This window comes from Podarcis muralis, chromosome 12 (assembly GCF_964188315.1).
Source record: "Podarcis muralis chromosome 12, rPodMur119.hap1.1, whole genome shotgun sequence".
Lineage (NCBI taxonomy): Eukaryota > Metazoa > Chordata > Lepidosauria > Squamata > Lacertidae > Podarcis > Podarcis muralis.
The window spans coordinates 28,894,516-28,911,647 of NC_135666.1; the positions used below are offsets into that span (position 1 = coordinate 28,894,516).

General features: G+C 43.3%; 1 protein-coding gene across 6 annotated transcripts in view; it reads right to left on the bottom strand.

Moving 5' to 3' along the window:
- Positions 1 to 937: 937 nt before the first annotated feature.
- Positions 938 to 17,132, bottom strand: part of SGCE (sarcoglycan epsilon) — a 28,986-nt gene continuing 12,791 nt past the window's right edge. For 4 of the 6 annotated variants that reach the window (XM_028750975.2, XM_077936964.1, XM_028750976.2 and 1 more), the window contains 10 exons: positions 15,647 to 15,804; positions 12,061 to 12,133; positions 10,165 to 10,363; positions 7,854 to 8,016; positions 5,769 to 5,980; positions 4,857 to 4,883; positions 2,866 to 3,054; positions 2,532 to 2,575; positions 1,501 to 1,535; positions 938 to 1,216 (listed from right to left, as the gene is read on the bottom strand). In XM_028750975.2, the coding sequence (XP_028606808.2) occupies positions 1,166 to 1,216; positions 1,501 to 1,535; positions 2,532 to 2,575; positions 2,866 to 3,054; positions 4,857 to 4,883; positions 5,769 to 5,980; positions 7,854 to 8,016; positions 10,165 to 10,363; positions 12,061 to 12,133; positions 15,647 to 15,804 (1,151 nt within the window). In that variant the 3' untranslated portion in view covers positions 938 to 1,165. The remainder of the gene's footprint in view (positions 1,217 to 1,500; positions 1,536 to 2,531; positions 2,576 to 2,865; positions 3,055 to 4,856; positions 4,884 to 5,768; positions 5,981 to 7,853; positions 8,017 to 10,164; positions 10,364 to 12,060; positions 12,134 to 15,646; positions 15,805 to 17,132) is intronic. The other 2 variants (XM_028750974.2, XM_028750973.2) reach the window with 2 other exon arrangements.

Here is a 17,132-nt window from a genome sequence, read left to right on the forward strand (position 1 = left end):
TCTGCCTTACTAAAGGGCAGATACGAGGGCACACCCTATGCTGAACGAGTTTGCCCATGTGGTCTGAAGGAGGTGGAAACGGCTTCACATGTGTTGTTACACTGCGACCTTTACGGGGATATCAGGTCACTGTTTATCTCCCCTATCGTTCAGAAATTTCCAGGTAGATCTGAATCTCAGCGGCTGAAAATCCTACTAGGAGATAAAAACCCAGAAGTAACACTGAAAGTGGCCAAGTTTTCTGCGGCCGCGATCAAGCGGAGGGCATTAGTTGTAAAAAAGTAAAAGATCTGACCCCTGGACAAGCCCCCCCCCTTTTTTAAGTCTATACATATATTGTAGTGCATATATGAGTATATATGTGGGTGTGTGTGGGTGTGTGTGCATATGTGTATTGTTTTTATGTATAATTTTACAACTTTTAATTGACACCATCATTCCCTCGTAAACTACTGTTGCCTTGTATGTTTTTTTCTTTTCTTCTGGTCTATGACCGTAATAAATTTATTCATTCATTCATATATTCTGATAGCACTTGAGTGCTCATTTTTTCCAGTTATTACCATAGGTTGAAATAAGTAAACCAGCCACATAAGCATATAAATGACTATTTTAGCATTATGTCAAGGTCACATTGTCTATTTAGCATGCTTCTGCCATGATTTAAAGTAAATGTAACTACCTAACCCAGCAGTTCTCAACACAATAATAGCATCTATTGTGCCAAGATTATTCTTTTTCCTAAGAATTATTCAGAAATTACTCATGAGACTAGAGATGCGAAGATCCAGAAGAAGAAGAAACACAGAAAAAATGTGAGGAAATCTCCCACCCCCCAAATAAATCTTTCCCTGTGGCCTTCATATCTCTTAAGTCCTAACATTTCTCTCCTTTCCATAGTATATACTGCTTTATAATCCACGTAAGAAAGAGCCAATAGTTTAATATTTGTTTATTTTAAATATAACAAATATAAAAGTTACCATTTTATAAATTTGTTGAAAGTGTCCAAAGTACAAAAAAATACAGTCAGTTTAGTAATATGGAAATGATTACCATCTGACACTGGAATATTTAACACGAGGCATGCATACGCCATCAGAAAAACTCAAGCATCACTGAAGCAGATAAGGAAATAAAAGATGATATTGGCTGTTTTATTTAATTACAAATTAATCGCCTCTGTAAGTTTTCTTTCCTCAGGTATACCATTTACCTGCGAATGACAATTCACAAAAAGGTGTTAGAACAATAGTCAACATGGTTTTAATTTTACAGTTAGAGAATTGCAAGTCAGCTTCGTTCACCTTTAAATAAGAATCCTTACACAATAACTTCATAGATCACTTTCATCTGCAATGCAAGTCTTAGGGTGCCTAATCTTTTGGGAGAGTGACCAATCAACTAGAATCAACATGTACAGTTCATAGTAAAATGTGCTTCATTCTATCATTTGGTTTTTCAACAGCGAGAAAGCAGAATACTGTGCGTAATACTTGCCTCTAATCTTTGGAACGTTGTCATACGAAATTCTCCTTTAGTCCCCGAAAGCAGTAATAAAAAACAAAACTTTTGAAAACAAGCCCCCTCAAAGTGGATTCCTGTACAGGTCACCCAACACCTTGAGAAGTGTGCTCATATTTTCCCCGTTGCAGCAAAAACAACAAGGGGCCTTGTGGTACTTGAAAGACTAACAAATACTATATGCAGCATAAGGCGCGGAGGCCAAGAGGCCATCAGATGCATGAATGGATAGCTCAAGTTGTTAGCTACAGATTGCCTTTGATGCATTGACTCAAGTCTACAAAAACTTATGCTAAGTTTCCCCAAAACTCACTGCCATCCTCTGTTTGAATGATTTTCTGATTAACCTTGATTTCGCTGTTTTATTTTATGGTTATGCAAACCACCAAGAATTCTATAGATTTGTGACAGAAGAAACACTTATATTCATCCCATGCAGCTCACTTGAGTCGAGGGACTTGGGAGCCACTAAGGAATAACTGGGCTGCGCAAGGAATAATTAGACCCATTCATAGCACTAAACCCCGCCAGTGTGAAGCACATTTCCCAAGGGAAAAATGAGAAAAGGGGGGGGGGGTTCAAGCAGGACAGGATTCTTTTAGTGAACTCTGGCTTGGGGAGGGGCCAGGAGAACCGCAAAACAGCATGTGGGGGGGAAGGCAAGGCAAGGGTGGTTGTTCTGTCTGGCAAGCTGATACCCATTGATAGGTTTGCCATTCATTTCCATGGAAGTGATATTGATTGGAGATTTCAGTTCACTCTTTTCCGTTTCAACTACTGCATCTCACAGATGCCGTCTAAATTTTGTTAATTCTTACTCTTATGGCCTATGCAATACAAAGCTTTCTCACACCCTGCTCCTCATTTCCCACCCCTCTGCTATTAACTTTGGAAAACCTGGCCCCCGCAAAATGCGGAAGGGAACAAGAACGCTGCGATGAGTTTGTGAGCACTTGATGATAACTAGGTCATATTTTGCCTTTTCGAGAAATAGTTTAAAAAGTCACCTTCCGTTTGCTGCTGCGGAATCTGAGTCTGATGTGGCAGGTTCCTACAAATAATAATAATAATAATAATAATAATAATAATAATAATAATAATAATAATGCCTCTTTAAAACGATTATATGCTATTTTGAACTCTAAACAGTAAAAGCCTCCAAGACTTCTGCTTAGGGAAAGGGTTGCTACTGGAATGTGTAACCAGAGCTTTGCTATTGAAACACAAGAGCCAAATCATCCTATAGAATGAGATGGCAACAGCACCGCCACCATGGAAGAAATCAGCAGAAGCACCACAAAACTCAAACTCACAGTGTTAGGCACCAAGAGTGATACTTACTGCTGTGTTTGCATCAGTGGCATGCTAGTGTTGTCATAGCTGTCAGGGTGAACCGGTGGCACAATCTCCCCAGTGACTGGGTGAAACACAGGCAGCGTTGAGAGAGGCCATGCTATCTCTCTGTTTTTGGACATCTCCCGAAGTTCTTTGGTGGATTTCTGAATGGCACTGTGGTGGACCAGCTGGATGCTAGATCAAAAGGAAACAACATTTCCCCCCCCCATATTTAATAGAATTGCTAGCGTTGTGGAAATAAAGAGTACAAACATATACAGACATTTAAAGCCACTTGATAGATTACCACAGCATCGGTGTAAACGACAAGGTTTATAAATAGCATATACTGGAATTTTTTAAAAAAGGAAATTACTTTTAGAGGGGTTAGGTCACAGAGCACTGGCAGGTTATATCCAGTCTACCCAAGTTTTCCCTGTGCTTTCAGCTGGAATATCTGGGCACAAGCTAGATGCATAACTGCAATTAATGTGCCTAATTTCTTCTGAGTAACAGCTGGGGGAGGGGGAGACCAGAACCAGGCCTGTGATCCAAAGACATCGTTAACCCATTTTTCCACCATCATGGTCTCAATCACACCCCTCTCTCTCACACACACATCTGCTTTAAGAATGTAAGAGCCAGTGGTCTTTTTTAGATGCCAGCAAGAAACCCTCAAGAAAAGCAGCCTCCACTCCTGTGGTTTCTAGAAACTGCTTTGCCCTTCAGGAGGGAAGCCTCCATTGGTATCTATGCCAGCCTGGGAAGAACAGCACCTTCAAGGAGGGGGCGCCAATTTTCATTGGGACCATGGAGAAAGCAGCTGACCGTTATTTAGAAGCAAATAAGGTACAAGGTGTATTTGATTCAATCAGGCATCCAACATTATGTCTTCTTTGACCTTGGCTGCACTGGGATAAGCCTTGGCCGCCTCTACGTTGCACACTGGCCTTGCATTGACCTGTGCCCTCAACCAGAGGGTTCTCAACCCACTACTGTTAGGCCCTTTTGATTAGGGCTGGATTTAATGAGTAGAGTAACAAGGGTTTGGCCAAGGTGTCACTGGCTTTGATTATGATGCTGGTGCTGAAGGTTGGGTGGATCTATCAAGTGGTCCACTGAGAGTCCAGCCCACAGGCCTCATTAGGCCCAACATGGGTCCCACAAATCAGGCCCCTGACAGCTGATCAGCACCAGGCCCAGTGGGGTGGGCGAGGGCAGGAGGGTGATTTGGCCTCAAGCTCAGATTCTTGCCCTGTGTCTTTTTGGTACCTTATTTTGGTTTTGGGTGTTGTCATTTTAATTTTTATTAGAGCTAGGGATTTCAAAAGCGGGAAGCGGCCTGGGACTCTCTGGACTTCTGAGAAGGCGTATTCAGCACCGAGAGGGCACCTCCTTAGGATCACGGTTGCAGTAGTGGAGCTCGCCTTCTCTGTTTTCAAAGAGGTTTCAGGGAGCTGCCAATCAGCTGCTGGTTGGTTCCAGCAAGTACATCTTCAAAGGTTGCTCCAACCTCTGATCAGCTGCTAGGTGATTGACAAGTGGGTGGTCCCGCCCACCTGTCAACATTGGACCACTCCTGTTCTAAAGTATGATGAGCTTTTCAGCATTCTGTTCCGTGTAACCAAGTGCAGATGTTAATGCTTTTTATTTGGTATGTTTTAGAGCTTGGCTTCTTGTGGCTAGCTAACAATTATTAATAGAAGCCTCACTTTAAAAAGCGGTTTTATGGAGTATAATTTTTTGGTTACCTTATAGAAGTTGACAGAAGTTGAATAATCATATTCTGATTCTGGCCTCTTTTATTATGAGCTTTTAAACCCTTTTTATTTTGACCTACTCAGTTTCTCAGGATTCTAGATTTTTCAAAGCAGCCACCACAAAGATGAAGAACAAGTTAAGGAGAATGAGGATGGTATACATGTATGAAGCATGAGAAGCTACTGGGAAATGAAAATTAAGTGATGGGAGAAAATAACAGGAAAGAAGACACTTACTCTGGTGTTTGCATGTTTCTCTTTTCCCTAAAAATAAAACAAAAGTTATGAATTAAATAATAGCATTGATATTTGGAACATTAAATCTAACTGCCGATGGAAATAAGTCATGGTATGGAAATGCTGGTCCTGTTGCAATGGATCATGATCTCAAGAAGATGCAGGTGTGTGCAGATGAGAGCTATACACGCAACTGGAGTTGCCTTTGGAGATTTGTTTCTGCAGCTCTAATAGCCGAAGAGGCAAGCTGCATTTTGGAGGGTTGCCTCTTCAGCAGTGAGAGGAGCAATGGCAAACGTTCAAAGAAAGAGTTGGCTGCACATCAAGTTCCTGTTTCTGCACATTCGTTTGGATCATGACCATTTGGTGCAACTTGGAAGCATTTGCCACAGGGTTTGTGAGAAGGCATGGATGAAGAAAGCACATAAAGAGATGAGATAGATGAAAGACGTGTACACAGAGAAGTGAAGATGCACGTTAAAAGGACAGGTGCGGGACTAAAATGTTCCCAGAACAGGTGCATGTAAAATGGAAGAAATTGTGTTGCTTGCTGCTTTTATTTTTTCAAAAAATGCTTTTGGCTTTTATAATCCTAAATTCAGTTCACAAGCTTAATAAGGTTTATTTTAATTGTTGGACACTATGTTTACCTTTAATTAGCTTCAAATTACTGTCAGGTTAAATAGTTTTGTGAACGGGTTGCTCAGTTTTTGAATTTTAAAAAATAAATAAAATTTCTAATTCCAAAGTTAACAAGTAGCTGTAATTTGATTTTATTGTATGTTTTAGAAAAGGCTAAAAACGGACTGTGTTTTTATGAACTGAATCAAGTTCATCTACTGTTTTTTTTTGTCATGTACCTTATAAACTCACACAATTATAAAATACTTATTAATGTTTCAAAGTACTCACACGCCTTCCCTTCGGCAGCACATAATATAAGCAAGTATTAGAAAAAGCACCAGGGCTATTGCGGAGGGCACTGCCAATGTAATGAGGAAGTCTGAATAATAGTCTCGGCTTTTCAGGCTTTCAGAAGGTGGCTTATACTCGCCACCATCTGGTAAGATCCCTTCTCCGCGGACCACTTCTTGATAGGTGGAAACGTGCTGTGTTTTGTCAACCTGATACCAAACAGACAAAATATATTTTAGACAGTAAAACCTTGGGAGAAAAAATGGGGATCATAAACCATCAAAGACTACCACTGAGCATTCATTACAGCAGAGTTTAAGCAACAGCCCTCCAGAATCATAATTTCTTTTTTAAGGAAAATTTGTACCACACATTGTCTGTAATGAAATCTGGTTGTAAAAATCAAGACACTTTCTTCACTTTCTGTTCAAAGTACATCATGCAATAGCTAGAGAACCCTGCCTGAGAACTGAGACCTTCCACAGAGACCCTTCTTGCTGGACCTTCAGGAATTCATAAGAGGACAAGTCATTAGAGGGCCTTCTCTGTGGTGGCTCCCTCCCTGGAATTTCTTCCCACAGGAGATTTGTATGGTTGTGTTTAAGACACCAGTTAAAAATAACAACAATAATCAGGCCATTGAGCCCTTCTTGGCATTTCGGCAGCAATGAGTCGTGTGTTGTTGTTTTTTTACTGTACTCCTGATCTCCTTAGGTAGAAAAGCCAGGATATACTGTATATAGTTTTAAGTAAACAATCAAGCAGTCATTGATCGACAGAAGATGAGATGACAGAAAAACCACTGCTAGAGGTTTACTTAGCATTGAATGGTTGCTTTACTGCTTGGATGGGGAACTCCTAAGAATATCTGGAGGGTCGCAACTCTGCTAGTCTTTGACCATTAGCCCTGTTGATTAGCTGATGGGAGCTGGGAGTCCCAACAATATATGAAATATTTGCATATCTACTGGGGAATAAATCCAATTGAAATCAATGGGACTGTGAACACTTAGGATTCTGTGCTTTGAGGAAAGTATCTCCTTGAGCAAGGCTTACAGAGCAAGTGCCATAGTTTGAAGAGTTACTAACTAGTTATACCTTAACTCGATAATTTTTCAGCAATGACAAGTAGCATAATTCTTTTATAGTATAAGGCTTCTTTCTATTATGGAATCATAGAGCTGGAAGGAACCCTGAGGATCATCTAGTCCAACCCCCTGCAATGCAAGAATATGCACCTGTCCCATATGAGGACTGAACCTGCCACCTTGGCATTATCAGCACCAACCGTGCTCTAACCAACTGAGCTATGTTCCTAAGTTGGTCCATTTAGTACTGACAGATGAACAGGACGCGGGTGGCGCTGTGGGTTAAACCACAGAGCCTAGGACTTGCCAATCAGAAGGTCGGTGGTTTGAATCCCCACGACGGGGTGAGCTCCCGTTGCTCAGTCCCTGCTCCTGCCAACCTAGCAGTTCGAAAGCGCATCAAAGTGCAGGTAGATAAATAGGTACCGCTCTGGCGGGAAGGTAAACGGTGTTTCCATGCACTGCTCTGGTTCACCAGAAGCGGCTTAGTCATGACCCAGAAGCTGTACGCTGGCTCCCTCGGCCAGTAAAGCGAGATGAGCGCCGCAACCCCAGAGTCAGTCATGACTGGACTTAATGGTCAGGGGTCCCTTTACCCTTTACCGCCAGATGATAGTTCATATTCCCCAATGGGTACTCTTAAACAGGGATGGCTAAGTTGTGACCCTCTAAAAGTTGTTGGGCTACAACTTTTATCATCCTGATCCACTGGCCATCGTGGCTGGGGCTGATGGGAGTTGGGCTCCCACAACATCTTGAGGGTACCAGGTTCCCCATCTCTGGTTTAACAAACTAGGTTTTCTTCAGGTGCTGGACAGCATTTAGTGACGGGCAAATGGGCTTCTCTAGGGAGGGCATTCCAGAGCATCAGCTCATGTCCATCCCATGAACCTCGGAAGGTTAAAAAGAAATCTACATAATCTGCCCTCCAGACGATTATTTTAAAGACTAATTGGCTATGTGTGTTCTGCAATACTGCCAGCCAACAACTCACCAAGGAGATTTTACACCAGTCTATTTGAAATTGGGTACGGAACTTTTTATCACAGGTTATTACAGGCTCCATTTCTTGACTGCATCTCAGCTGATTTTGTGGGTTTTCAACTTCCCGTAAGCAGGAGGAGAATGTAGCATCTGCACCAACCATAACATAGACACTGCAAAGAAATGTTGACAGTTTTAGGATGGTCACAGATAAATTTTCAATCAGTGGGTTAGATCCAAATGTCCGTGAATGGAAAGAGCTGCTCACTGTTTCCACTTGGCTCTCTATTGCACAGTTCATTTGCAGATTATGCACAGTTCAAAAGCAGACAACATGAAAGCTGGCAGCAAACTACAGCATGTGCTTTATGATTCTCTGAATGCGTCACCAAAGAACTGGATCCAGTACAGTACCAAAATTCAGTTTATCCAGGATAATCTGGGGTTCTACATCACTGCCCTCTCAAAACACCTTGTCCACAAATGAAATATGGGAAATAAATCTGTATATATTTAGATTCAGTGAACCCAAACAGGACTTCAAAATCAGACATAGCACGGGCTCCTTCGATACAGAGACATTACACCTTGTAAAAGGAAGCCTTTTGAAAAGGCAATAAGCAATGGGCAAAACCCTTATTAAGCTTAACCAGGCAAGATCAACAAGCGACCCCTCGCTTAGCAAAATGTTCAAAGGATCCTGTTTATATCTTCATGGTTGAATAAAACTTGACCACCAGAGGGCACCAAGTACGCCCCCCTTCTAAGAAACCACAGAACTAGCAGAGTCTCAGTCAGATTGCATGTGAGCAACTTTGCCTGCAGAGCCCACCAAGCAAAGCAAGCACTGGAAAACTGCAGTGATCCTCAACACAGGGAAGGGGACAAGGCTGAAAAGGTATCTTTGTTACTCGGAAAAGCTTTCTGGATGGCACTGAGAGGATGCAATGGTAGCAAATTCCCCACTGCCATGGCAGAGTCTATCAAACAAGCACTAAGCTGTGCCTCGCTGGAGTCTGTCTGAAGCACTTCTAGTGCACTGACCATTTCCTAGCCAGTTTCATCAGCCTCAACTCTGCATTAAGCCACAGTGTGGTATAGCTGCACCCTTCACAAACCATGCACTTGGGAGCAATGGCAGGCTGAGATATTGGACCCAACCCCACAGGTTAAAATTTGACCAAGATAAGCGTGTAGTTCTGTATTTAGGTACAAAAAAACCCCCCAAAATCCCAAAGCTCCAAGGAAAGGCTGGGACTGGGTGGGGGCAAGCAGAACCTGGCTTTGAAGCAGCTGAGTAGAAAGGATCTCGTTTGATCACAAGCTGAATATGAGCCAGCAGTGCTATGTGGCTGCTTAAAAATATAACACAATCTTCAGCTACTTTACCAGAAGCATCGTCTCTAAATTATGAGACATAATAATCCCACTTCATTCTGTGCTAGCCAGGCCACATCACAAGTACAGGGTCTGGATTAGGGTGGCGCTGAGGTCTAAACCACTGAGCCTCTTGGGCTTGCCGATAGGAAGGTTGGCAGTTCAAATCCCCATGAAAGTGTGAGCTCCGGTTGCTCTGTCCCAGCTCTTGCCAACCTAGCAGTTCGAAAGCACACCAGTGCAAGTAGATAAATAGGTACCGCTGTGGTAGGAAGGTAAGCGGCGTTTCTGTGCGCTCCGGCTTCCATCATGGTGTCCCATTGCGCCAGAAGCGGTTTAGTCCTGCTGGCCACATTACCCGGAAAGCTGTCTGTGGACAAACACCAGCTCCCTCAGCCTGAAGCGAGATGAGCGCTGTAACCCATAGTTGCTTTTGGCTGGACTTAACCATCCAGGGGTCCTTTACCTTTTACCTTTACTGGGTCTGGAAACCGAGTCCTATGAGCAATGGCTCATAGGACTAGAATCAATGAGTGGAAATTGCAAGGAAGCAGATATTATCTTGGCTGAATTCAGGAAGCACTCTGTTCAGTTTTCCTGGCATTTTCTTACCTGATAAAAGCCTGTTCTGGAAAACTAGCAGAACCTAACAGAAGTGTAGCGCTCATTTCTATTATTTGCTTTCCAAATAAAAAAAAATCTGTACGCAAGCCCATTAACCCAGATGTGATGCCCTCCCCCAGCCGCCATTTAGTGTTATGCCACAAACCCACACAGCAGCCATTTTGTGACTTGCATGAATGGCACTTGCTCAAAATTCCAAATACGTTCACTAGCCCAGAAAGACTGGCAACCCCTGCTTTAAGATTCTTTACTGCTTTTGTTGCAAGCTACATTCTAAAATATCTGGAATGCTAGAAGAAATATAATGAAAACTTGCTTACCCTTCTTTCATGTCATTAATAGGAAGTGGGACTCTGCCTCCCCTATCAAGAGCTGAGGTGATGTTTATGGCATTCAGTTTCTCCGGCTGCCAAACGTTTTTCACCGCTCCAAGGAAGTCTCCAAGAACCTCACTTGCCAACATTTCCTCTACATTCATATTTTTAATGAAGAACTCTGCTTGATATGGTAAAGGAAAATCTAATTGCAAAGAGAACATTAATTATGCCTTAGATTTGTCTTTTTACAAAATTACAAAGAAGGCAGAATAATAAATCAGAAATACAGCACTATCATTTTCTAAATATAACCGAGTGTGAAGCATTCCAAGATCCTTTATAAATGTAAGGCTTGCAAAGCAACTTCCACAAATGCTCTAGAGACATCCAGCCTCTTAACCACAGTTACAAGACTGCTGGTTGCACGATCTCTGTACTGAACCACTGGCTTGAATTTGGTTGCTTGAAGGATGGGGGAGAAGCTCAATTTAAAGGAGCACCTACTTAATCACACACCCACACACAAAACACAGCCATCCTTTGAAATTCACATTTCTCCAAATTTTGCAATGCAGTTATCCAGGCTAGGGATGTGTACACAACTGCACATACTAAGGTAAAGTGTGCATGAAAATAGCATACAAAATTGCATTATATTAGGGGAAATTGCTTTTCAAAAATGGGTATATGGGGCAGGGGGAATGCCCTAATACACTGATGGATTTTCCTAAGGACTTTAAAAAATAAATAGACCACAAACTGATGTGGGAAAGTGGAGAACTTAAGAATGAAAAAATGAGAAATGGAAATTGGAGGATTTGCCCATCCCGAGGCTGATCATGTCAGCACCTAAGACTCAGGTAGTTTCTTGTTCCCCTGCCTTATGGACTGCAGTTCTCTCCCTCGCTTCCTGGTTTGCACAAACCACAGTTTGCCTACAAACTGAGATCAGAAAATTGCATCATTCACACTATGGTTTCTCGTTCTGACTTGAGGCAAGCCATGGTGATGATCACTCTAAGAAAAGTAAGGGATTGAAAAGTAAGGGAATGAGCACTTAAGTCTTGGCATAAATGGCTCACAACGTGTGAACTGAGCTACTATGTTTCCGAGCACAATTCAAAGTGTTGGTGCTGACCTTTAAAGCCCTAAACGGCCTCGGTCCAGTATACCTGAAGGAGCATCTCCACCCCATCATTCTGCCCGGACACTGAGGTCCAGCGCCGAGGGCCTTCTGGCGGTTCCCTCATTGCGAGAAGCAAAGCTACAGGGAACCAGGCAGAGGGCCTTCTCGGTAGTGGCGCCCGCCCTGTGGAACGCCCTTCCAGCAGATGTCAAAGCGATAAACAACTACCTGACATTCAGAAGACATCTTAAGGCAGCCCTGTTCAGGGAAGTTTTTAACGTGTGATATTTTACTGTATTTTTGGTTTCTATGGAAGCCGCCCAGAGTGGCTGGGGAGGCCCAGCCAGATGGGCGGGGTATAAATAATAAATTATTATTATTATTATTATTATTATTATTATTATTATTATTATTATTATTATGTCATTCCGATATCTAAAACTTCCTAGAAGCTGAGCGAGGCTCCTAAACCACCACTTGGCTCTCCCTATAATCCACAGTAACAGACAAGATGCACTTTTCAAGTACACACTCTTTTAAAAAATATAAATACAAACATTTCAAAATATTTATAATAGAATGAAGGAGAGTTCTCTAACAGAGGTGGCTTGGAAATAACGAAATAAAATAAAATTAACTAAATACCTAAAAATAAAATACAATTAGCTAAAGAGGCTTAGCATACCTCTTTCCTATCCTTTTGCCATTTATTTATTCTATAATAATCTCCTAATGATGTAATACTATGTATCAATGCAATCTAAAATGCTTACCTTCTGCTGCCATTATATTAATAATCAAATTATGTCTGGCCGTCTCAAAGGTGCGCCTGTTATAAGCAGTGATCTAATAAAGAAGAAACATAAACCAGAAACTTGTTACTATATTTCCAAAAACTATTATCAGTTGAGCACGAAAAACTTGCATCTAGCTTGCCAATTCTATATATGGTTATTCAACAATGCTGTGAAAAGCCAGTGTTAGATGGGGAGAAACCTGGGCAGTGGTTGGGCCCCTCAAGCTTTTTGTGGAAGGACAAAAGGGGAGAAGGGAAAACACATTATACCTCAAAAAAGGGGGGGGGGGGAAGGAGAGCATACATTATGTGAGAGCTAGCCAAATAACAGCAAATGGACAAAAACCAGTGAGAAAGCTCATAGGCCCACCTGTAAAATCAATCAGACGAGCAGCTATGAGAGACAGGGCCTTCCAAGTGAAAGCCCCTTGGTTATGTTATCTATCCCCTCCAAAGTGATTTGCATAAGGCCTCATCAGAACAAGCTTTAAAATGGGCTCCAAAAACCCCCACTTGTTTTTGGCAACTTCTTAATGTGTTTCTATTGTTGGTAACTTGAATGTTTTTAATTGCTTTTAGTTACATCTGTAACACTGTATTGCTGGCCTGTGAATTGTTTTAGGGCGCTACATTACAATATTCCTTTTACTGAAACATGGACACTGTGTGCCTGGGATCCCAAGTGTGGTGCCCATGGGGGCCACAGGACCCTCAAACACTTCTGCCACTTACTAAGGCTCCCTGCCCTTCCCATTTTTGTTTTGCTTTTTTTAAATTAGTCAGTAGATTTTTATTGTTTCTAGCCAATGGCCATCACAATCCAATATATAAGCACAAATCACGCAACTACAAAATGAAAGACATTACATGCACCAGACTGAGACAAATCTACAATGTCCAGAATTTAAAACATTTCTTCTGGAATGCTTATTATTAGTTTTGGTTTTTGGTGATTTGGTTCAGGGTGTTGCCTGCTTTTCTTGTCTATACATTGTTGTTGTTGTTGTTGTTGTTGTTGTTGTTGTCTATATGTTATTTGTTTTTGGAGGGTGAGTATATTTTGCATGGACTTGGGGGGACTGTTCTGAGCATTGCTGGATTTTCTTCTGAGAAATGACTATTTTGTGATACCTGCATCAGTTTCTTAGACTTCCAAATGTGCCCCCAGAGCCAAAAAGGTTAGGGACCTCTGCTGAATTATGCAGTTGTTTTCATGTTAAGGCACCTAGGGAAGGCTTTGCCCTAAAAAGTGACCTAAAGGTAAAGGTAAAGGTACCCCTGCCCGTACGGGCCAGTCTTGACAGACTCTAGGGTTGTGCGCCCATCTCACTCAAGAGACCGGGGGCCAGCGCTGTCCAGAGACACTTCCGGGTCACGTGGCCAGCGTGACATCGCTGCTCTGGCGAGCCAGAGCCGCACACAGAAACGCCGTTTACCTTCCCGCCAGTAAGCGGTCCCTATTTATCTACTTGCACCCGGGGGTGCTTTCAAACTGCTAGGTTGGCAGGCGCTGGGACCGAACAACGGGAGCGCACCCCGCCGCAGGGATTCGAACCGCCGACCTTTCGATCGGCAAGCCCTAGGCGCTGAGGCTTTTACCCACAGCGCCACCCGCATCCCTAGAAAAGTGACCTAGAAATATACAAAACAAACCAACATGCCCAACCTTATTCTGAGCCAGTCAGTCAAGTTTTGCCAGTAAACTGGGGCAGAATTAGAAGACATCCAAGATTCCATTTCACCACCAAAGATTTTAAGGAGCACATCCATGTCAATAATGGGTAGATGAGTTGCACTCCAGATGCACCCAGCAGACCACTGCTGTAAATAGGTGGACTGAACTTACAGGATTCCTTATGTGTCACAAAGGTGCAGAGAATACATGCAATAGCCTTAAGCGCCCAATATTGTTGGACTACAACTCCCATCATCCTTGACCACTGACCATGCTGACTAGGGATGCGGGGGTAGGTGGGTGTTGTAGTCTAACAACATCGGTGGACCCAAGGTAGGAGACGACTGATCTAGAAGGTGGATGATTGTCCCTAGGAATGGGTGACATTTGTCGTTTCATTTCCATGGAGCTTTCTAAGTTTTTCACTTGGTCTCAGAAACCCATAGAAACATCACTAAAGATGTAATCCTATCCCCACTTCCCTGGGCGTAAGCCCCACCTAACTCTATAGGACTTAACTTCTAGGATGGGACATATCTAGGTTCATGCTGTAAATTTCCAGCTACCCTTGTTTTTACAAACTGCTAGCATAAATCAGATGTAGAGTACACCTACACGTAGATCCTCTCCATTGCTTTCAACTTGATATGCTGTTCATTCTTTTCAATGGGTTACACGTACAATTACATATCTAAATGCAGCTGCTGTCCCTTGTTCTCAATATGAGAACATATTTTACATACAGGACCACATTTCTATAGCTCTGCCTACCTTGTGCAAAAGTTTGCAATTCCAGGTGCCAACCACACACTCCCTCTAATAAAAGGTGAACTCTGCAGCCTTATCCGGGCATTCTTAGCTCCTTCGGCATCATGGGCTCTTCTCCAAAGTCCTTGCGTACAGAGCAAATATTCTACAGGGAGATGGCTTTCACATGCATAGTTGTTCCAAGGGAGCCTTCTTGTGTACAATTATATGCAGTGATTTTTTTTCTGGGGGTACGCAGGGGTACGCTTACCCCTAAACACTTTGTGAATCTAAGTTTGGCCTCATTGAGGGGCAGTATTTGATTATGAGTAAGGAAATGAGAGTACTCCTAAACCTTTTTTCTGGGGGGGAAAAGCACTGATTACCGTATTGGCCCAAATATAAGCCACACCTGAATATAAGCTGCACCTTTAAAATTCAAGTGGGGCGGGGAGGAAAAGGACAATACCAGAATGTAAGCTGCTCCCTTAAAGTTACGCAGGCACTCACACCCGTTCCGTTTCACCGTATGTCCGCTTCTGCAGCGATATCATAAAAGCCAATTTTTGTAAGGTTGCAAATTTAAGCCACACTTTAACATTTCACAGTCGGAATTTGGGGGAGGGGGTGAGGCTTATATTCAGGCCAATATGGCATATGCATGAAGATCTCCTTCCAACACCTGCTTGTGCTGTATGTGCAGATATCAGAGGAGGAATGCAATGTCAGAGTGTGACTACTCAGCGGGTCCCACTCCCTGACCTGTGCTGTTGAACACTCAAAAAATGGGATGGGATTAAGGACTGGTACAAGGTCACGGCCAGGTCATAAAATCCTGGGATCTCTTTCAGGCTGCCCGAAGGCCGAGTGCTGTGACGCTTTGAAATCAATGGTTTATTGTGGCATTAGATTTCATAATCAGCTTAATTCACCAAATATATGAAGCTGGCAGAAGAAAGACATGAAAACAATGAGACTGGATGTTTGAATTTTTCATAAAAAATTATTTGTAGATCAGGGTGTGTTTTTTTAATTATGAGCAAAGGGTGTTGTCATACAGCACACAGTTACCCATGACAACATGTTACGTGCCTAGATGTTTGAGACAGGGTCTAGATAAAATATTTTGCAGCAAACCTACCTCAATGACAGATGGTCTTCCCACACTGTCTATTGTCGGTGACCCATACAACACTCCATCGCTGTAGGGTGTTCTCTGGATGTATCGTAGCCAACCAGGTCTGTCAGGGTAACCCATTAGGTTTGTGTTAAAAGTTATAGGATCATTGTTCATCTCGCCTGGATAAACAGGACATCCAATTTAAAATGCAGTGTCACCAAATGAACAGCACAGTATTTTCATACAATGCAAATGACAAAGCAGGAAACTGCAAGCTGTCAATAATTCCTGTTCTTGGTAGTCCGCTATGAAATAATCACAATACTGCATTTACACTCTGTAAGTCAAACTGATAGGTTCTGCATTTTAGTTCAAAAACACCTGTAAAGATGCACTAACCCACAACCGGAAATGATGGAAATCCTGGCTCCTGAGACTGCAAACATCTGCATAAATTTCAGTGAGATGTGCAGTGCATTCCTCTGCCTATTTACTCAGAAGTAAATATCTGCATATCAACTCTACTATTTGCAGAGGGCTCTAGAGTTAGTCTATTATCTCCCATCCACTTCTCCTAGGTAAGTGCAGACTGCAGCTTAGCTAAAGGGAGTTGTACAGTAAAGAGTTTGTTCTGCTGCTGGCTTGAGAGCCATATGACATACCAAGCAAAAGAAAAACAAGTACAGTGGTACCCCGCAAGACGAATGCCTCGCAAGACGGAAAACCCGCAAGACGAAAGGGTTTTCTGTTTTGGAGGCGCTTCGCAAGACGAATTTCCCTATGGGGTTGCTTCGCAAGACGAAAGCCCATAGGGAAATGCTGGCGGTCGGGAGCAAAGACTTTCGCCCACAGCCGGCCTTCAGAAGAGGACCTCTTCTGTAGGCCGGCGGGGGGCAAAAGTCTTTGCTCCCCCCCGCCTGCCTTCCCCCCGCCTGCCCCGGGCGATCTTAAAATGCTGGCGGGCGGGAGCGAAGCGTTCGCTGCCGACCCCCAGCATTTTAAAATCTCCAAGGGACAGCAGAGAAGTCTCTGTCCCGGGGAGATTTTAAAATGCTGGGGGTCGGGAGCGAAGCGTTAGCTGCCGACCCCCAGCATTTTAAAATCTCCCCGTGTCCCGGGAAGGTTTTAAAATGCTGGGGGTCGGGAGCGAAGCGCTGCCGACCCCCAGCATTTTAAAATCTCCCCGTGTCCCGGGGAGGTTTTAAAATGCTGGGGGTCGGGAGCGAAGCGCTGCCGACCCCCTGCATTTTAAAATCTCCCCGTGTCCCGGGAAGGTTTTAAAATGCTGGGGGTCGGCAGCCCGACCCCCAGCATTTTAAAATCTTCCCGGGACACGGGGAGATTTTAAAATGCTGGGGGTCGGCAGCGCTTCGCTCCCGACCCCCAGCATTTTAAAACGCTGTTCCGAAGGGGGGGGGACACCTGCCCCAGCCGCCCCACTTCGGAAAGCTGTTCCGAAGCGGGGAGGGAGGGCGGGGACATCTGCCCCAGCCGCCCCACTTCGGAA